This window comes from Amblyraja radiata, chromosome 1 (genome assembly GCF_010909765.2).
Source record: "Amblyraja radiata isolate CabotCenter1 chromosome 1, sAmbRad1.1.pri, whole genome shotgun sequence".
Classification (NCBI taxonomy): domain Eukaryota; kingdom Metazoa; phylum Chordata; class Chondrichthyes; order Rajiformes; family Rajidae; genus Amblyraja; species Amblyraja radiata.
Genome location: NC_045956.1, coordinates 83,619,624 through 83,642,212, shown reverse-complemented (window position 1 = coordinate 83,642,212; position 22,589 = coordinate 83,619,624). Strand labels below are relative to the sequence as shown.

Genomic DNA, 22,589 nt, shown 5'->3' with positions numbered 1-22,589 from the left:
ACTTCTGGGTTTTATAGTCCCCCCCCTCCTGTAAAATGACTTGCTTGTCACACAAAGTCTTTTACTATATAACTTTATTATACGCACTACACACATTATGCACTAGCTGTCCGTGGTCATCACTGGAGCTAGAGAGAGAGCTGGAGGTGGGGAAGCTACAATTATACTGGAGACAATGGGGAGTGGTTAGTAGTGGTGAGGTCACTATGTTAAAGGAGCATGCACTGATCTACATCCTTCCTCTTGGAAACAAGAGCGACCATGGCTCATACGCTAGAATCAGAAACCGCGCAGGGAACGGTTAGAGCATACCATGATGCAGGCTACTCAAACACCCCGTACCGGGCAGGCGGCTTGACCAGCCGCCCAGAGCGGGTGAGCAACCCGCCTTCCCCTTCAACCGCAGGAGCTGCAGGGACGGGGGCAGGGACAGAGATGGGAGATCCGGGTGAAGAGTGCCCAGGGGAAGGAGGAGAACGGGGAGGCGAAACAGGTACACTCGGAGGTGGGGCAGGAGAAGGAGGCTGGTGTGTGCGGAGCACAGAGAGCTGAGAGGGCAGTTTCCGGGGCATGCGAGGAGTGACAGGGGCAGGAGGAGTTTCAGGTAGGGGGGAAGGGACAGGCGGAGAAAACGGGTCTGCGGGAGGCGGGGCAGGCTCGTTGACAAGCAGCAGGTGCTGGCGGGTCCGACGGTACACGGTGCCCTCGTAGTCAACCAGGTATGACCGGGGAGAGTCAGCATTGCCAACGACAACGGCAAGCCGGTGGTGACCGGAGGGGGACTGCATCCGGACAACCTGGCCTGGGAACAGACGGGGGAGGAGACGGGACGACTTGTCAAAGGAGCGCTTCTGGATGATCTGCTTCTCGACGATGCGCTCCTTGACAGCGGCAGGGCTCTGGACCGTGGGCTTGAGGGATTGCTGAGAGACCGGGAGAGGGGCGGGTGGTGCGGGACATGAGGCGCTGGGCAGGCGAACCGAGTGCGGGGTCCCGGGAAATGTTGCGGAGGTTGAGGAGGGCAAGGTAGAAGTCAGAATGAGAAAGCCGACAGTGTTCCAGCAGCTCCTTGGCGCTGCGGACAGCGCGCTCCGCAAGGCCGTTGCTTTGCGGGTATTCGGGGTTGCTGGTGATGTGGCGAATGTTCCAACGGGTGGCGAAGGCACGGAACTCTGCGCTGGAAAACTGCCGTTGTCGGATTGGAGAGTCACCGGGGACCCAAAGGTTGAAAAGTGGTGGCGAAGCTTCCCGATGACGGCAGCAGACGTGAGGGAAGGCAGCTGGTCCACCTCGAACCAGCTGGAGTAGGAGTCCACCAGGACCAGGAAGTGTTTGCCATGCCATTCGAATATGTCAGTGGCGACAGCCATCCACGGCAACTCGGGAGCCGGCTGCTGCATGAGAGGTTGGCGCTGTTGATGAGGCAGGAGGCTGTTGGAGGCAGCACAGGCGGAGACCCTGTCCCGGATGTCCTGAGCCATTCCCGGCCAGTAAAACTGGCTTTGGGCCTGGGACAAAGTGGCCTCAACCCGTTGAGGTGGCCGTTGTGGGCGGTTTGTAAGTAATGATACCGCAGAGCGGCTGGCACCACGACCTTGTGACCCTTCACCACCACGCCGTTGTGCAGCACCAATTCGTCCCGAACCAGGAAGTAGGGCACGGCACCAGCCGGTAGGGAGGAGCGTCGGTCAGGCCAGCCACGGCGGATGACGCCCTCAAGCTGTTGCAGGGCAGGATCAGCGGCAGTGTGTTTGACCAGGGACTGCATCTGCCAAGAAGGAACAATGTTAACGTTCAGTACCATCAGGTCAGACGATTCGTATGGATGGCGGGCAATGGAAGGGAGCGGCGCACGGGACAATGTGTCGGCCACGAACATCTCCTTGCCCTTGCGGTACACAATGTTGAACGTGAAACGCTGGAGCTGCAGCATCATCCGCTGCAAACGGGAAGAGGCAACATGGATAGGCTTGTTCAAGATAGAGACCAGCGGCTGGTGGTCAGTTTCAATGGTGAAGGTGTTGCCCAGAATGTAGTCCTTGAATTTGGAGCATGCGAACACCACGGCAAGGAGCTCCTCAATCTGGGCGTAGCGCTGCTCAGCAGGGGTCATGGTGCGAGAGACATAGGAAACAAGCAGCTGCTGGTCGTCATAGAGCTGAAGGCAGGCGGCACCGAGGCCGAACTGAGATGCATCGCAAGTGAGGACAATTGGCCTGTTTAAATCGAAGAACTTGAGAGTCGGGGTGCGTGCGAGCTTGGACTTCAGGGCCACGAATGCCGACTGGTGATGCGGGAGCCAGACCCAGGCATTGTCCTTCTTGATCAGCTCCCTCAGGGGAGCACTCAGTTCGCTGAGGTCGGGTATGAACTTCCCCAGGTAGTTGACCATGCCCAGAAAGCGCTGCAGGCCAGGGCACGTCGGTGGGAGCGGGCATTTCGGTGACCGCTGCCGTCTTCTGGGGGTCTGGCTTTAGACCCCCGGCCGTGAAAACGTGGCCTACGTAAGTGACTTCCGGAACGCGGAACCGACACTTCTTCGGGTTGAGTTTGAGATTGATCTCACGAGCCCTGTCCAGGACCTGGCGGAGGTGCAGGTCGTGCTCAGCGACGTCCCTCCCGTACACCAGAATGTCATCCACGATGATAGCACACGGCAACCCGGCAAACATCTGTTCCATGGTGCGCTGGAAAACCTCGCTTGCTGAGTTGATCCCAAAAGGCATGCGGAGAAACCGGAACCTGCCGAAGGGTGTGATAAAGGTGGTCAGGAAGGAGGAACGTTCATCCAGAGGGATCTGCCAGAAGGACCTCTTGGCATCTAGGACCGAGAAGACTGTGGCCGGACCGACCTGTGCAGCGACGTCCTCCACTGTCCGCATGGGGTAGTGCGGGCGTTTGATGGCAAGGTTCAGGTCTTTCGGGTTGATGCAGATCCTGATCTCGCTTTTGTCCTTCTTGGCAGCGACCACCATGGTGGAGACCTACTGGGTGGGAGCGCTCACCTCCTTGAGGATGCCCATGGCCACCATGTCACGTAGTGTGGACTCCACGCGGCCCTTCATGGCAAAAGACACACGGTGGGCCGGTCTAATCACCGGGTTGACCCCCGGGTCAACAACGATTTTGTAAGCACAGGGCAATTTGCCCAGAACGTCATCAAAACGGTCGGGGTACTCGCTCGGGGGGTCCATGGGGGCCTAAACCATGTGGATGTCGCGGTGGAAAGAGACCAAGCCAAAGTCCTGGCATGCACGGGCGCCCAGCAGGGTGACGTTTTCAGAATCCAGCAGGAGAAAAGTGAGGGACCGAGAGGTCTCAAGAACTGTACAGTTAAGCGTGGCCTTCCCCACAGGGACCAGAATACCTCCCCCATAGGCATGAAGGCGGGAGCCATCGGGAGTAACCGTCTCCCCAGAACTTATCTGTTTGAAGAGGCTAGTAGACATAACATTGGCAAAAGCACCAGTATCGACCTTCGCAGGGAAGGAGTGGCCATTCACAGTGACATGTACAGAGGGATCTGTTATCAATGCAGGTGCACCCAAAAGCGAAAACACAGTTGAATCACCGTGGGAGGAGCTCGTATCAGAGTCAGGGAGTTCATCAGGCTGGTACAGGGAACCAGGCACGCTATCACAGTCCACAAGGTTGTTTAGACTCCTTCTAGGAGCAGGGACAGGTTTCCCACGAGATCGACATGCCGCAGAAAAGTGGTTCAGCTTCCCGCAGGAATTACAAGTTTTACCCTGCGCTGGGCACACGTTGAATTGGTGGGAAGAGAAATTACAATTTGGGCAGCGACGAGGGGTGACCTTAGCGGGCGCAGCGGCGGTGCTCTGGCGTGGCGGGCCATTGATCCGCCGCCGGCCAGCAGTACCGGTGAAGTTAATGTCCTGGGACACCGGTTGAGATACGGAGCCAACAGCAGAGGCCATGCGAGCGGCATGCATGGCAACCCTTAGCGTGAGGTCAGGCTTCATCAGGAGCTCGTCACGCAGCTTAGAGTTCAGGAGACCGTTGACCAGGACGTCCCTGATCATTTCGTCCGGTGTTATCGCTTCAAGGCGGCACCGCCGAGCCATATGACGCAAAGAGGCAATGAAAGCGTCAATATGCTCACCGGGAATCTGACGCCTTTGGAAGAACTTAAAGCGCTCGATAATGTTATTGGTAGGGATATCGCAGAGGGCAGTGAATTTGGCTATGAGACATACCGGGTCGTGACGGTCTTCAGGAGGGGCGAACTCGAACGAGGCATAGTGTTCCATTGCCTCCGGACCAGCCAGGTTGACGAGCAGGTGAGCCTGTACAGCAGGAGTGGCACCAGGATGAGCGATTGCGATATAGTGTTCATAGTCGCGCTGGAAGACAGTCCAGCGGTGTACAATGTCCGTGTCAAAAAGCATAGATGGTCAAAAGAAATATACATCACACCACAACATCTCTATCGGCATCACATACAGTGCAGAACGTGAAAGGCAGCCTTGATCTCTTCACTCAAGTTTCTGGGATGTAATATTTTGGAACCTGTGCTATTTATTTTATTATATTTTTCAAAGGTAGTGATTGTGGGAGATTTCAACTTTCCACACATAGACTGGGAAACAAATTCTGTAAATGGGCTGGATGGTTTGGAGTTTGTAAAATGTGTGCAGGATAGTTTTTTGCAGCAATACATAGAGGTACCTACTAGAGGAGGGGCAGTGCTGGACCTCCTGTTAGGAAATGAGACGGGACAGGTGGCGGAGGTATGCGTTGGGGAGCACTTCGGGTCCAGTGATCACAATACCATTAGTTTCAATATAATTATGGAGAAGGTCAGAACTGGACCTAGGGTTGAGATTTTTGATTGGAGAAAGGCTAACTTTGATGAGATGCGAGATGATTTAAAAGGAGTGAACTGGGACATTTTGTTTTATGGGAAAGATGTAGAAGAGAAATGGAGGACATTTAAAGGGGAAATTTTAAGAGTACAGAATCTTTACGTTCCTGTTCGGTTGAAAGGAAACAGTAAAAATTGGAAAGAGCCCTGGTTTTCAAGGGAAATTGGACATCTTGTTCGGAAAAAGAGGGAGATCTACAATAATTATAGGCAGCATGAAGTAAATGAGGTGCTTGAGGAGTATAAGGAATGTAAAAAGAATCTTAAGAAATAAATTAGAAAAGCTAAAAGAAGATATGAGGTTGCTTTGGCAAATAAGGTGAAAGTAAATCCAAAGGGTTTCTACAGCTATATTAATAGCAAAAGGATAACGAGGGATAAAATTGGTCCATTGGAGAGACAGAGTGGACAGTTATCTGCAGAGCCAAAAGAGTTGGGGGAGATATTGAACAATTTCTTATCTTCGGTATTCACCAAGGAGAAGGATATTGAATTATGTGAGGTAAGGGAAACTAGTAGAGTAGCTATGGATACTATGAGTTTCAAAGTAAAAGAAGTACTGGCACTTTTGAAAAATATAAAAGTGGATAAGTCTCCAGGTCCTGACAGGATATTCCCTAGGACATTGAGGGAAGTTAGTGTAGAAATAGCCGGGGCTATGACAGAAATATTTCAAATGTCATTAGAAACGGGAATAGTCCCCGAGGAGTGGCGTACTGCGCATGTTGTTCCATTGTTTAAAAAGGGTTCTAAGAGTAAACCTAGCAATTATAGACCTGTTAGTTTGACTTCAGTGGTGGGCAAATTAATGGAAAAGATACTTAGAGATAATATATATAAGCATCTGGATAAACAGGGTCTGATTAGGAACAGTCAACATGGATTTGTGCCTGGAAGGTCATGTTTGACTAATCTTCTTGAATTTTTTGAAGAGGTTACTAGGGAAATTGACGAGGGTAAAGCAGTGGATGTTGTCTATATGGACTTTAATAAGGCCTTTGACAAGGTTCCTCATGGAAGGTTGGTTAAGAAGGTTCAACTGTTGGGTATAAATGCAGGAATAGCAAGATGGATTCAACAGTGGCTGAATGGGAGAAGCCAGAGGGTAATGGTGGATGGCTGTTTGTCGGGTTGGAGGCAGGTGACTAGTGGGGTGCCTCAGGGATCTGTGTTGGGTCCTTTGTTGTTTGTCATGTACATCAATGATCTGGATGAAGGGGTGGTAAATTGGATTAGTAAGTATGCAGATGATACCAAGATAAGTATCGATAATGAAGAGGATTTCCAAAGTCTACAGAGTGATTTAGGCCATTTGGAAAAATGGGCTGAAAGATGGCAGATGGAGTTTAATGCTGATAAATGTGAGCTGCTACACCTTAGCAGGACAAATCAAAATAGGATGTACATGGTAAATGGTAGGAAATTGAAGAATACAGTTGAACAGAGGGATCTAGGAATAACCGTGCATAGTTCCTTGAAGGTGGAATCTCATATAGATAGGGTGGTAAAGAAAGCCTTTGGTATGCTAGCCTTTATAAATCAGAGCATTGAGTATAGAAGCTGGGATGTAATGTTAAAATTGTACAAGGCATTGGTGAGACCAAATCTGGAGTATGGTGTACAATTTTGGTCGCCCAATTATAGGAAGGATGTCAACAAAATAGAGAGAGTACAGAGGAGATTTACTAGAATGTTGCCTGGGTTTCAACAACTAAGTTACAGAGATAGGTTGAATAAGTTAGGTCTTTATTCTCTGGAGCGCAGAAGGTTAAGGGGGGACTTGATAGAGGTCTTTAAAATGATGAGAGGGATAGACAGAGTTGATGTGGACAAGCTTTTCCCTTTGAGAATAGGGAAGATTCAAACAAGAGGACATGACTTCAGAATTAAGGGACAGAAGTTTAGGGGTAACATGAGGGGGAACTTCTTTACTCAGAGAGTGGTAGCGGTGTGGAATGAGCTTCCAGTGGAAGTGGTGGCGGCAGGTTCGTTGGTATAATTTAAAAATAAATTGGATAGGCATATGGATGAGAAGGGAATGGAGGGTTATGGTATGAGTGCAGGCAGGTGGGACTAAGGGAAAAAAGTTGTTCGGCACGGACTTGTAGAGCCGAGATGGCCTGTTTCCGTGCTGTAATTGTTATATGGTTATATGGTTACACGCCAAATGCTCCTGCTCTACTGCGGGAGTGGAGGCATTGTCATGGTTTCCTGGCCATTGCATCAATGCAGTCGGACCAGGACAGATTATTGGTGATATTTACTTCAAGAAATGTGAAGGGGTTGATCATCTTCATGTCAATACCACTGATGCAGTCTTGGGTGTATACTCTAAAATGGATGACATTTATTTTGAATGTATCTCCTTTGTTTTGGTGACATCGAGGCAAAGGTTGTTGCCTTGATACCATGTCACTAAACTCTTTGTCTCATTTTTGTATTTTGTTTCATCATTGTTTGAGATCCAAGTGTGGTGATGTTATCTGCAGACTTGTAAATGGAGTTAGAGCAGAATTTGGTTCTGCAGAAGTGTGCCGGGTACAGGGTACAGTAGGTTTTAATTTTTTTTAATTTTATTTAATTCTTTATTTCGAACAGAATAAAAAATAAAAAAACAAGTATGAAACAACATACAAAAAACACAACAAGAATATTCATAAAGCATCATAAACAATATTTTTTATTTTTTTATTTTTTATTATTTTTAAAAATTTTATTTTATTAGAAGTAAGTACAATCATATGGCACCAAAGTGCCTAATATATATTTTCATAATACATTTTATGTACAACTTCTTTTTTTTTTATATTAAAGAAAGATTAGAATAAGAAAAAGAGATTAGAGTAAAGGATAGTAAGACGTGAGATATATAATGTGTGAAGAAAAAGAAAAAAGACGGATGAGTGAAGAAAGTTGAGAAAAAGAAAATAAAAAAAAGAGAATAAAACAAAAAAAAGTAAGGAAATCATTGTTTATAATCTTGACCAACCCTCGTCCGGTCCTGAAGCAGTTATTTTTTACAATTGTGTTGCACCATATGATTCCAAAAAGACGACAAATGGAGACCAACTCGTTTTGAATTGGTCTGATTTATCCATTAGGAGGAAGTGCATTTCCTCAAGATGTGCGGCGTCCAACATACTTGCAATCCACATTTTAAGCGATGTATTTTTCCAAAATTTAAGTATTAATTTTTTTGCTGTTATTAAACCATAGTTAAAAAATAAATTTTGAGATGTGTTCAATTTATTCCCATCTTCCATTACGCCAAATATAATCATTTCAGTATTAGGTTCCATTCTTATCTTAAATAATTTTGTAAATATTTTGAAAATATCACTCCAAAATCTATAAAGTTTTATGCAGGAAACTAAGGAGTGTGTTATAGTTGCATTTTGGGATAGACATTTATCACAAATGGTGGATATATTTGGATAAAATTTGTTCAATCTTGTTTTTGAATAATATAAGCTATGTAAAATTTTAAATTGAATTAGATTATGTCTTACATTAATCGAACATTTGTGAATATATATCAAGTACTTTTCCCATGTAACCTTCGTAATTTTTATCATTAGTTCCCGTTCCCACTCTTCTCTAAGTACCTCTGTCGATGGTAGGTCTATATTTAAAATACTATTATATAGATATGATATTAATTTTTGTGAGTCAGCTTCAATATTCATTGCTTCTTCCAATAATTCAGGAGTTATTTTTTGATATCCTTGTATATATTTTTTCATGAAATCGCAAATCTGAAGATATTTAAAATATTGGTTGTTTTTCAGTTTAGATTTTAATTGTAATTGTTGGAATGATAGTAGGTTTCCCATTTCGTACATATCCCCGATCCTTCTAATTCCGAGACTTTCCCATTGGTTATATGTCTTATCAATAAGAGATGGTTTAAATAAAGGGTTAATCGCTATTGGCATTAACAATGATAAATTTCTTAATTTTAAAGATAATTTTATCTGTTTCCAAATTCTTATTGTACCATATATAATTGGGTTCTTCTTATATATTGTGTTATTCAGTTTTTTCGGGGAGAAGAGGATCGTTCCTATATTACAAGGATGACAATCCTCTTTCTCCATTTTTATCCATTCTGTCTGTTGGGTAGAACTATCCAGCCAATAAATTATATTCTTAATATGCACTGCCCAGTAATAATACATAAAATTCGGAAGTGAAAGTCCCCCGACCTCTTTTGGTTTACATAAGTGTTTTTTTTGTAATTCTATGTGATCTATAGTCCCAAATAAAATTAGTAATATTAGAGTCTAGTTTTAAAAATATATATTTTGGTATATATACCGGTATAGACTGAAATAGGTATAATAATTGTGGTAGGAAGATCATTTTTATTGCATTTATTCTATCTAATAATGATAAAGGAAGTGTTTTCCAAAATTTAATCAGCGTATTAAGTTTATTTAATAAAGGTATAAAATTAGCGTTGCATAATGATTTATATTTTCTAGTAATCTGAATACCCAAATATTTAAATTTTTCTGTTGCGATTTTAAAGGGGAACTTCAATAAATGTGTAGGTTCTTGAGGTTTTAATGTCATGATTTCACTTTTATTCCAGTTTATTCTATATCCAGAAAAAGACCCAAATTCCTCTATTAAATTTAATAAATTTGGTATGCTCGTTTGTGACTTTATAATATATAAAAGTATATCGTCTGCAAATAATGAGATTTTATTCTTTGAGTCCCTGGTATTATAGCCCTGAATATTCGGATGAATTCTTATACTTTCAGCCAGGGGTTCTATCATAAGGGCAAATAGCAGGGGTGATAACGCACATCCCTGCCTATTACCCCTTGATAGTTGAAATTTTTGAGATAACATGTTGTTAGTTAAAATTCTTGCCATCGGTTTATCATACAATAATTTTACCCATGTTATAAAATTCTCTCCCATATTAAATTTTTGCAGTACTTTATATAAGTATTGCCACTCTACCTGATCAAATGCTTTCTCTGCATCCAAAGAAATAATTGATATATCTTTTTCCTCTACTTTATGCGAGTACATTATATTAAACAGGCGTCTCAAATTATTAAATGAGTATCTTTTGGGTATAAACCCCGTTTGATCAGGGTTTATCAATTTACTAATATATTTGCTTAATCTTCTTGCTAAAGTCTTTGCTAAGATTTTCTGATCTGTATTTAAAAGTGATATAGCTCTGTATGAGCCCGGATCTTCTAAAAACTTTATCTTTTTTTGGAATAAGCGTAATAGTTGATTCTGTTAGTGTTTCAGGTAGTTTGTTTTCTTTAAAAGCATGGGAGTATAAATTAAATAAATAAGGGGTCGTTATCTCATGATTTTTTAAATAAAATTAATTACTAAAACCATCTGGTCCCGGTGTCTTACCATTTTTCAACTATTTTATTGTTTCATCTATGTCTTTGTAATTTGAGCTCCAAGTTCCTCTTGTTCCAAAAGGTCCAGTTTTGGAAGATTACAGTAATCTAAAAATGTTTTAATTTTACTATCTTCTATTTTAATTTTAGATGTGTATACATTTTGGTAAAATTGAGCAAATCTATTATTAATATCTTTAGGTAGTATTAGTAATTCACCTTTCTCTGATTTAATTTTAGTTATAGTATTTTCCTTTTCTTGTTTTTTCATCTGGCGAGCTAAAAGCTTATGTGGTTTGTCACCAAACTCAAAATTTTCCTGATTTGTAATTTGGAATAGTCTTATTACTCTTGCCGATAAAATTCGATTAAGTTTAAATTTCGGTAATATTATCTTATTGTGTTTATCTGTCGTGGAATCTTTAGTATTATCTAACTCTAACTGTCTGATTTCTTGTTCTAACAACATTTGTTCTGTCTTATTCTTTTTATTTTGAAAACTTTGATATGAAATTATAATTCCTCTAATAAATGCCTTAAAAGTTTCCCATAATAAAGAAGGCGAAGTACCTGGTGTATCATTTGTATCAAAAAAAAGTTTCATTTGTTGTTTTAAATATTGATAGCCTTGCAAGTCATTTAAAATATGTGTATTAAACCTCCAAAAAATTTTTTTACCCGGCATTCCCTCAAATTTTACTGAAAATGTCAACGGAGAGTGATCTGAGATACTACTAATGTGGTATGTTGGATTGTTTGTATATGGCATTAATTTCATATCCACTAAAAAATAATCAATTCTTGAATAAGTTTTATGTACCGAAGAGTAAAACGAGTATTCCCTTCCAACTGGATTAGCAGATCTCCATACATCTATTATATTAGTATTTTTTATATAAGGATTTAGAAGTTCACTAATCTTAGATTTTAAATTACTCCTCCTTTGTTTTGCTGATTTATCTAGATATGAATCTAAAACACAGTTGTAGTCCCCCCCTATTATCACATTTTGGTAATTAAACTCTGATATTATATCTATAATTTTATCAAAAAATTGGGGGTTGTCAAAATTCGGAGCGTAAACATTTATCATGGTTAGTGGGGTTGCATAAATTTCTCCCGAAACTATAATATATCTTCCCTCTTTATCTGATATGGTATTCTTTAATTTGAAAGGAATACCTTTTCGAATAAGAATAGCCGTACCCCTAGATTTAGAAGTAAATGAGTAGTATGTTTGGCCTATCCACTTCGCCTTTAATCTCATTTGTGTTTGTTGTTTCATGTGCGTTTCCTGCAAAAACATTATGTCGCTTTTCAAAGATCTTAGTTGGGCAAAAATTTTACCCCTCTTAATTGGTTCGTTGGCACCCCTTATATTCCAACTACAGAATGTAATTCCTCCATTCTTTATTTGTCTATCGTCTTGCATTGTAAATCAAGATAATATTCCTGAATCATATGGTGCAACCAAATACCTCAGAATTCTGGGAGTTGGGTGGTCATCCCGAGTTATTAGATTTATATTGCATCTCCTTCTTGTAAAGTATCTTAGAAAAAGAAAGAAAAAATGTGATATACAATTACTTACAAAAAAAATAAACAAATAAAAATCTTGATTGTGCTTAAAAAAACAAAAGACGAATAGCCATCAGTGATGGCAAAAAATTTATAGACCTCCGTGATGTTGTTATACATTGAGCTCCTCCCCCTTGGTAGAGCCTCATAAAAAGTTACATACCGTTTCACATTTTGTCTTTTCTTATATGAATTTATCAAACCAGCGTCAGTGAAAGCCAAAAAAAAAAAAAAAAAAAATCAGGAAAAGACATAAGAAGTAAAAAAACAAATATAAAACACAACATATACATGATTATATAAGTATATATGTCTTTCCAATTTATCTAATCTTAATCTAATCTAAACTTTACCATATATATCCACCCAGGATTCTTACATAATATCCCATTCTATAACTACCATACAAGCAGGCACCAACACCATACAAGCAGGTACCAAAGGGTTAACTGCCATACAAGCAGGTACCAAGGGGTTAAACTTTGAGCTTTTCGTTCAAGGTGAAATATAGCCAGGCTCTCTGAATAACACTTTCCAGCGAGATAAGCTTTATAATTGTCTGGAAAGCTCGGCCATTTTAACCAGTTCAAAACTCTATCATAAGAATTAAAAAGTTCAATCTTCTTCCTTGTCGACAGCTTGCCCCGATGTTTTCTTAACGATATCCTCTGCATACTTTAAAGCTTTTCCGGGATTTGTAAATGAGCGTTCAGTGCTGTTATAAGATACTTTCATTCTCCCGGGAAACATGACCGCATATATCTAATTCCGGGAATATCCTTCAGAGTGTGTCTTGCCGGTGTGAACAATCTCATTCTCCGGGCTACCTCGGGTGGGTAATCGCGGAAGATTCGAACATTATCCCCACGGTATGACAGCTTCTTCCCATGGGTAATCTTTCTCAATATAAATTCCACTGAAGAGATATCACGGAATTTCACAATTATCTGTCTTGAATAATTTGTTCCTCTTGCAACATGCCCAACTCGGTGAGCGACATCTATTCTTGGTTCTTCCGACAGTTCAAAGACATCTTTGAATAAATCAGTAACGAAAGTACATACTTGAGATTCATGTCCCTCTCGTCCTTCATTTACTCCTAGAATCATCAGATTTTGTCTTCGAGATCTTGCTTCCAGGTCCAGACATTTATCAGTCATTCTTCCAAGTTTTTCCTCTTCAGTTTTCTGTGATTTTTTCAAACTCCTTATTTCCGTGACCATCTCTTTTATCTCATTCTCCATCTCTTCCATTATCTCATCTAGCTTTCCGATATCATCCATCACACCTTTAAATTTCTTGTTGTAATCATTTTCGATTCTGACACACTCAGAGTTTAGTCTTTTATCAAATTACTTATATTGCTTCTTCAGTTCTTTTAACTCACTGCAAGTATTATCAATTTTTTGAGAAATTCTTTCCATGCTAGTCTCCATACTCTTCTTATTACTCTCCATATTAGTCTCCAGACTCTGCTTGTTACTCTCCATATGAGACTCCATACTTTGCATCTTCTCCAGTGTAATATTGATTGTAGCTATAAACAATATTTATAAATAAATGAATTGTATGTGTCCGAAAAGGAGCAGGAAGAAGCCAAAGCTTATTAATCCCCACCCCTTATTCAACTGCTTATAATTATCTTACACAAATTTAGCAGCTATAGACACCTATTTCCATATGTACACCAAATTATTTACATTTATACACAAATCAAATATTTACAAAGCCATACAAAAAAAGAGGGAAATAAATAAATAGAAAATAAAGATGAAAAAGAAAAAACCCTCATGTACAATATCATGTACTATACAGTATCTCTTAGTCATATATACAACCCATCACCCTATAATCACCCTTCCCAATACAATCAGTATAACAAATATCCCATTCAAAATCACCTATCCTCATCCCAATATCCTTTAAAAAAAAAAGTGATTTTGTACATTTTTTAAACTGAATTATGTTTGTGCTAAGTTTTATCTCCTGTTCCAAACCATTCCACAAATTCACCCGCAGATTGCTATGCACATACTTTTAAGAGTTGTTCTGACATTGAGTTTTTAAAAATTAAGTTCCCATCTCAAATCCCTGTCTTTCCATAAACAGTTTTTGTATGTTTCCCGGAAGGTAAATTATTTCTTGCTTTGTACATGATTTGTGCAGTCTTAAATTCAACCAGATCGGGGAACTTCAGTGTATGTGACTTTAAGAATAATAAATTGGTATGTTCAAGGTATCCAACATTATTGATGATTCATATTGCTCTTTTTTATAATGTGCATAACGGCTGTAGGTTGGTTTTGTAGGCGTTACCACATTTCTCCACACAGTAACCCAGATATGGCAATATGAGTGTATTATACAAAGTATGTAATGATTTGTGGTCCAGAATGTATCTTAATTCTCCCAATATTGCTATAGACTTTGCCACTTTTGCTTTGATGTGGTCTATATGTGGTTTCCAGCAGATTTTGTGGTCTAAGATCACACCAAGAAATTTATTTTCATATACTCTTTCTATACTTACGTTATCTATTATCAAGTGTACTTGAGGGTTTGTTTTATATTTTCTAAATAGCATAATCTTTGTTTTGATTAAATTTAAAGACAATATGTTGACATCAAACCACTGTTTTAATTTATTCATTTCTGATGTGATGACTGAGGTGACTGGGAATGCATTCTTGCGGGGCAACAGAATGGAGAATTTTCATGGAAGATGTTTTGTCGCCTGCCTTACTGATTTTGGTTTATGGGTTAGATAGTTCAGTTGCAGGGAGGGATGCTGAGTCCTGGATCCAGGAGTCCAGTGTTGAGTTTGGTTGTGATTATGTCATTTAAGTTGGTCTGTCACAGTGATTTACGATCTGTTCCACTTCTCAAACGTATTGCGTTCAACAAATTCCCATTGGGGAAAAATGGTTGACTGAAGTGGATGGAAGACCTTATGATTCATGTGAAATGTGCTAAAGATGAAATGGGTATCCAGGTTTCTCAACATTTGAATATTTTTCAATATTGTTGTTTTGTTTTCGCAGGCTGCTATCCTCTGATACCTTCTGAACTGCGCTGTGTCTCAGTAAATTCTACCTACCATCCCTGTTCTGTATCATTACAACTCCAGAAACATGCTGGATCGAGATATGGAGTAAGTGTAATTTTATTTTTTGTATGTTTAGTCATGGTTGTTTTGTCTAACCACTCCTCTCATTTACGGCACCAAGACTTCTCTGGAGCAGGAGGTTATCATTAAAATGCACTCTTAGCACCAAAGCCTTTTTAATGTTTATCAAGTGGCAATCTGAATATGTGCAATATGGAATTGATGTCCTTGGATACTGTACTCTGTAGTCATACGACACAGGCTTTCTTCCCAAGGGACAAGGAAAACTAATTTAAACTTGTCCAGCAATTTTGTTTATTATTGTTACATGTACCAAGGTACAGTGAAAAGCTTTTGTTTGCAGTCCAGTCAAAGAAAAGAATACACAGTAAACCCTCGCAACAATGGATCTCTGAGGGGGAGAAGGGGGAATTGTTATTGCCGATTGTCTGCCATACACGGCCATGACGGTAATTATTAAATAGTTTAACCCAGGGCTGGGTGGGAAGAATTAGGGCATTGGCGTGGATGATAGTGGGTTAGGCCAGTGGGGATATACAGGCTAGGGAGCCGCAGAGCCCCTGGCACCACACGTGGTGCACTAGGGACAGGGCCGGTACTCATCACGCTGCTCGCTCTCTCCACTCCTGCGAACAGAAGCACGACACGTGGTGCCAGTTCAATGGGTAACCTGGTGGAAGTGGGGGGCGGTGGGCAATGGGAGCCTCGCAGCGTTACTAGGCAACCGAGGCACGGTGAGTACAGTGGGATGCGCTGCGTCTGCAACTAGCGCCCTGGTACTTCACTTTGTGGCAGCTGCTGCAAACTCACTCTTTTTCATTTCTGCCTTCAGGTTAAGGATTCTGGGAGTTAAGGATTCTGGGAGTTGAGTGTACAGTATTTATTAGCATTTATTAGTAAAGTGTAAAGGATAAAGTTTTGTGTTTTTTAATATTTAATATAGAGTTAATTTGGGAGTAAGATATGTCAGTGGAGATTGGCCCCGTGGTTTGCTCAGCCTGCAACATGTGGGAGATCAGGGATATGGCCGGTGTCCCTGGTGACTACGTTTGCAAGAAGTGTGTACAGCTGCAGCTCCTGGCAGACCGCATTGAACGATTGGAACTGCGGCTGGATTCATACTGGAGCATCCACGATGCTGAGAAAGTCGTGGATAGCACGTACAGCGAGTTGGTCACACCGCAGGTAAAAGGTAGGAGGACAGAAAGGGAACGGGTGGCCAATAGCCAGCAAAGCAGTAGGCAGGTAGTGCAGGAGTCCCCTGCGGTCATCTCCCTCCTAAACAGGTATACCATTTTGGATACTGTTGAGGGAGATGGCTCATCAGGGGAATGCAGCAGCAGCCAAGTTCATGGCACCATGGGTGGCTCTGCGGCACATGAGGGGGGGAAAAAGAGTGGAAGGGCAATAGTAATAGGGGATTCAATTGTCAGGGGAATAGATAGGCGTTTCTGCGGCCGCAAACGAGACTCCAGGATGGTATGTTGCCTCCCTGGTGCAAGGGTCAGGGATGTCACTGAACGGCTGCAGAACATTCTGGAGGGGGAGGGTGAACAGCCAGTTGTCGTGGTGCATATTGGCACCAACGATATAGGTAAAAAAAGGGATGAGGTCCTACAAGATGAATTTAGGGAGCTAGGAGATAAACTTAAAAGTAGGACCTCAAAGGTAATAATCTCTGGATTACTACCAGTACCACGGACCAGTCAGAGTAGAAATAGGAGGATATTGCAGATGAATATGTGGCTTGAAAAATGGTGCAAGGGGGAGGGATTCAAATTTTTAGGGCATTGGAACCAGTTCTGGGGGAGGTGGGACCAGTACAAACAGGACGGTCTGCACCTGGGCTGGAGTGGAACCAATGTCCTTGGGGGAGTGTTTGCTAGTGCTGTCGGGGAGGATTTAAACTAATGTGGCAGGGGGATGGGTACAAGAGCAGAGAGGCAGGGGGGTGTAAAATGAGGGTAGAAGCAATAGGTAGCAAGGTGAAAAGTAAAAGTGGCAGGCAGACAAAACCAGGGCAAAAATCAAAAAGGGCCACTTTTCAACATAATTGTATAAGGGGTAAGAGCGTTGTAAAAACAAGCCTGAAGGCTTTGTGTCTCAATGCAAGGAGTTTTCGTAATAAGGTGGATGAGTTGAACGTGCAGATAGCCATTAATGATTATGATATAGTTGGGATCACGGAGACATGGCTCCAGGGTGACCAAGGCTGGGAGCTGAACTTCCAGGGATATTCAATATTCAGGAGGGATAGACAGAAAGGAAAAGGAGGTGGGGTAGCGTTGCTGGTTAGAGAGGAGATTAACGCAATGGAAAGGAAGGACATTAGTTTGGAGGATGTGGAATCGGTATGGGTAGAGCTGCGAAACACTAAGGGGCAGAAAACGCTGGTGGGTGTTGTGTACAGGCCACCTAACAGTAGTAGTGAAGTTGGAGATGGTATCAAACAGGAAATTAGAAATGCGTGCGACAAAGGCAAAACAGTTATAATGGGTGACTTCAATCTACATATAGATTGGGTGAATCAAATTGGCAGGGGTGCTGAGGAAGAGGATTTCTTGGAATGTATGCGGGATAGTTATCTAAATCAACATGTAGAGGAACCAACGAGAGAGCAGGCTATTTTAGACTGGGTATTGAGTAATGAGGAAGGGTTAGTTAGCAGTCTTGTTGTATGTACCCCCTTGGGCAAGAGTGACCATAATATGGTTGAGTTCTTCATTAGGATGGAGAGTGACATTGTTAATTCAGAAACAATGGTTCTGAACTTAAAGAAAGGTAACTTTGAGGGTATGAGACGTGAATTGGCCAAGATTGACTGGCAATTAATTCTAAAAGGGTTGACGGTGGATATAAAATGGAAGACATTTAAAGACTGCATGGATGAACTACAAAAATTGTTCATCCCAGTTTGGCAAAAGAATAAATCAGGGAAGGTAGTGCATCCGTGGATAACAAGGGAAATCAGGGATAGTACCAAAGCGAAGGATGATGCGTATAAATTAGCCAGAAAAAGCAGCATACCAGAGGACTGGGAGAAATTCAGAGACCAGCAGAGGAGGACAAAGGGCTTAATTAGGAAAGGAAAAATAGATTATGAAAGAAAACTGGCAGAGAACATAAAAACTGACTGCAAAGGTTTTTATAGATATGTGAAAAGAAAGAGATTAGTTAAAACAAATGTAGGTCCCTTGCAGTCAGAAACAGGTGAGTTGATCATGGGGAACAAGGATATGGCGGACCAATTGAATAACTACTTTGGTTCCGTCTTCACTAAGGAAGACATAAATAATCTGCCGGAAATAGCAGGGGTCAAAGGAGTTGGAGGAATTGAGTGAAATCCAGGTTAGTCGGGAAGTGTTGTTGGGCAAATTGAATGGATTAAAGGCCGATAAATCCCCAGGGCCAGATAGGCTGCATCCCAGAGTACTTAAGGAAGTAGCTCCAGAAATAGTGGATGCATTAGTAATAATCTTTCAAAACTCTTTAGATTCTGGAGTAGTTCCTGAGGATTGGCGGGTAGCAAACGTAACCCCACTTTTTAAGAAGGGAGGGAGAGAGAAAACGGGGAATTACAGACCAGTTAGTCTAACATCGGTAGTGGGGAAACTGCTAGAGTCAGTTATTAAAGATGGGATAGCAGCACATTTGGAAAGTGGTGAAATCATTGGACAAAGTCAGCATGGATTTACGAAAGGTAAATCATGTCTGACGAATCTTATAGAATTCTTCGAGGATGTAACTAGTAGCGTGGATAGGGGAGAACCAGTGGATGTGGTGTATCTAGACTTCCAGAAGGCTTTCAACAAGGTCCCACATAAGAGATTAGTATACAAACTTAAAGCACACGGCATTGGGGGTTCAGTATTGATGTGGATAGAGAACTGGCTGGCAAACAGGAAGCAAAGAGTAGGAGTAAACGGGTCCTTTTCACAATGGCGGGCAGTGACTAGTGGGGTACCGCAAGGCTCAGTGCTGGGACCCCAGCTATTTACAATATATATTAATGATCTGGATGAGGGAATTGAAAGCAATATCTCCAAGTTTGCGGATGACACTAAGCTGGGGGGCAATGTTAGCTGTGAGGAGGATGCTAGGAGACTACAAGGTGACGTGGATAGGCTGGGTGAGTGGGCAAATGTTTGGCAGATGCAGTATAATGTGGATAAATGTGAGGTTATCCATTTTGGTGGCAAAAACAGGAAAGCAGACTATTATCTAAATGGTGGCCGATTAGGAAAAGGGGAGATGCAGCGAGACCTGGGTGTCATGGTACACCAGTCATTGAAAGTAGGCATGCAGGTGCAGCAGGCAGTGAAGAAAGCGAATGTTGGCTTTCATAGCAAAAGGATTTGAGTATAGGAGCAGGGAGGTTCTACTGCAGTTGTACAGTGTCTTGGTGAGACCACACCTGGAGTATTACGTACAGTTTTGGTCTCCAAATCTGAGGAAGGACATTATTGCCATAGAGGGAGTGCAGAGAAGGTTCACCAGACTGATTCCTGGGATGTCAGGACTGTCTTATGAAGAAAGACTGGATAGACTTGGTTTATACTCTCTAGAATTTAGGAGATTGAGAGGGGATCTTATAGAAACTTACAAAATTCTTAAGGGGTTGGACAGGCTAGATGCAGGAAGATTGTTCCCGATGTTGGGGAAGTCCAGGACAAGGGGTCACAGCATAAGGATAAGGGGGAAATCCTTTAAAACCGAGATGAGAAAAACTTTTTTCACACAGAGAGTGGTGAATCTCTGGAACTCTCTGCCACAGAGGGTAGTTGAGGCCAGTTCATTGGCTAAATTTAAGAGGGAGTTAGATGTGGCCCTTGTGGCTAAGGGGATCAGAGGGTATGGAGAGAAGGCAGGTACGGGATACTGAGTTGGATGATCAGCCATGATCATATTGAATGGCGGTGCAGGCTCGAAGGGCCGAATGACATACTCCTGCACCTAATTCTATGTTTCTATGTTTCTATAACCGAAATTCGTTATATAGGGATCCATAATTGTGACGGTTTCTGTACATGAATACAATCAAGCTGTCCTCAGTGCACAGGTCAAGGACAAAGGATTCCATATTTAGTACTAGAAGTCGAATCAATGTGCTTTAATAGAGGAAGAGAACGTTTGTTATTGCAAATGCTCGGCTGATCCAGCATATCAAGTAGGAAGCAGCTTAAAAGGAATGATGATATGCGCAGATTGGTTGTTTATTTAAAAAAATTAAAAAACATTTATTTTTTCTTTGACTGGAGCAAAATAAATTCTTTAGTCTGTCTGTTCACCAAAAATGAATGCTTCCCATATTGAGGTTTCACACTAAATTAACAAATACTCCTTGCAGTGGGGTAATTTTGATTGGTATCGTCCCTCTGTGGACGAGAACATATCTACTTACTAATTGTGTTGTTTAATGGTATGCATGAGATTTACCACAACTTAATAAACAGGATTTCTGAAGGTAGGACTATTGATTTTAAACAATTACATTTTTCAGACTGGTGTGGGAAGCGGGAAAAATCCATTCTGATGCAGGTTATGTGCATCATAAGAGGTGGATGTGAAGTTGTTGGGGGAGGATACAGCTATTAGTTGGGATGGATGTCAGTGTCCGGTGGACGTTGGTTGTCAGTGAGTCAGGATTAGTTGTTGGTGGGTGCTGGTGTTGTCCGATTGAGTGCACATTAGTGTCTGGAGGCAGGTAGTCGATTTGGAGATGTGAGGGGTGATTCGTGTTGGGGGAGCACTGAATGAGGTGTTGGGTGAATATGACAAACGAGACTGGTCAGCCACAGAAATGTGGGGGAAAGCTTGAGTAGTACGGGTGTCGGGGGTTATGGGGAAAAGGCAGGAGAATGGGGTTAGGAGGGAGAGATAGATCAGCCATGATAGAACGGGGGAGTAGACTTGATGGGTCGAATGGCCTAATTCTGCTCCTATCACATAAACCTGAAAGTGGGCAATGGAAGCACGTTTCTTCGGCGGGAGTGATTAAACAAACTGAGGGAGGAACTCAGTGGGTCGAGCCACATCTGCGGAGGTAAATGGATAATCGACGATTTGGGTCGTGCTTAAGCTGGTTTCCCAGTGCTAAACTCACCCATGTAAACAATACTCCAGGTGGCACAGACCACACATGGTTCTGAGAATATGGAAGTAGCAATTGAAGGCCATTGCGCTTGTCTGGGGGTCTCCATGTATTAGCATGTCAGCTACATAGTAAACATTGCTGGTAAATCCCAGGCATTGCACAACCTGGGTTAAGCCCCTGATTTTATTTCGTATTATTTGATTAACCTTTCATTAAAATTAAATCTCAAAGCACACAGAATTGTGAGGCTGCAATATCACATTTTGAAGTACACTGTTGCAGAGTGCTTGTGGGAGAATTGTAATTGATGGTTCAAGTATAGTGTGGTAGAATAATATAAATTTGCAGCTTGTTGTGTTAATTGAAATTCTCTTTTCTTCACCCCTCCAGATCCACATACCCTTCATCCTTAAGTGAGCCAGATATGGGGTAAGATGAGCCAATGGTTTTCTGAGAATGTTTTGAGTATTCCAGTTACATTGTAAAAAGGCTGGTTTGGATCAAAAATGAAACCAAAACTTTGTTGTGTTGGCACGATTTGCACTAATAGACTGATCACCAAATTCTCAAGTTGAGATAATCTTGCCTGGTACAGAACGTTTTAATGACAAATCAATTTTTATCCCATTTCGTAATCTGTTTCAAACAACTAAGTTAAGCGCTAATATAGGAACAAACAATGCTAAAAAATACTTGGGTAAGGTACCATCAAAACAATTCATTGCTGCTTTTCTCTCCGAGTAGTACAGCAGTTTTATTTTGCATGGCCTACCAGTACCAACCCTGTGTGTGTTGAGCAGTGTAGATCATTTTTCTCTTAGCATTAGGTCTGTTGGGAGGCGGAGTGCTCCATCTAGTGGGGATAGAACTTGTCGGCATTTTCTCATGTCCGGCCATGCTGCGAATGCGAATTAAATATCATTGGGGATATGAAGCCAATGTTCATTTTCATTTGGCTTACTAATCAGCTGGTTTTATTAAAGCTTAAAGGTTCTAGAGTTGAACGGCTTGTTTTAAGAAAAAGTTGAAGAAAGCTTAAGCCAGCATATTTTTAATTGTAATATGATTTTGCACAGATATTATTGTTGATAATATAACGTTAACAACTCTACAAATGTTAAAGTCGGAATACGCATCTTTCCTTTGTCGATCAGTTACAAAATGCTTTAAACTTGGTTCCCTATTTAACCCCCCCCCTCCCCCGCCCCCGCCCCCATCTGTTTTGGAATTAGAATCCAGTTATGCAATTTTCAGATGTTTTGGTCCTACTTCATTCCACATTTTAAAATTAGACAATGGTTACTGTGGAACTTTATTTGTCACGTACCAAGGCACAGTGAAATTCATTTTTGTATACAGTTCAGTACAAGTATCACTATACATTAGCACTTAGATACATCTTAGATAAGCATCTGAGATACACTACAAGTGTACAGCAGTAGTACACTGAGACAGAATTCAGAGTCACCATTTTTAGTGCCATTTCCAACTCCCGGTTTGTAAGTGCAGAGTTACATTTGATGA

General features: G+C 41.8%; 1 protein-coding gene across 7 annotated transcripts in view; it reads left to right on the top strand.

Moving 5' to 3' along the window:
* The window catches only part of ldb2 (LIM domain binding 2), a 509,983-nt gene that overhangs the window by 43,618 nt on the left and 443,776 nt on the right, over positions 1-22,589 (top strand). For all 7 annotated transcript variants that reach the window (XM_033025891.1, XM_033025883.1, XM_033025866.1 and 4 more), the window contains exons 2-3: positions 14,886-14,995; positions 21,456-21,494. In XM_033025891.1, the coding sequence (XP_032881782.1) occupies positions 14,976-14,995; positions 21,456-21,494 (59 nt within the window). In that variant the 5' untranslated portion in view covers positions 14,886-14,975. The remainder of the gene's footprint in view (positions 1-14,885; positions 14,996-21,455; positions 21,495-22,589) is intronic.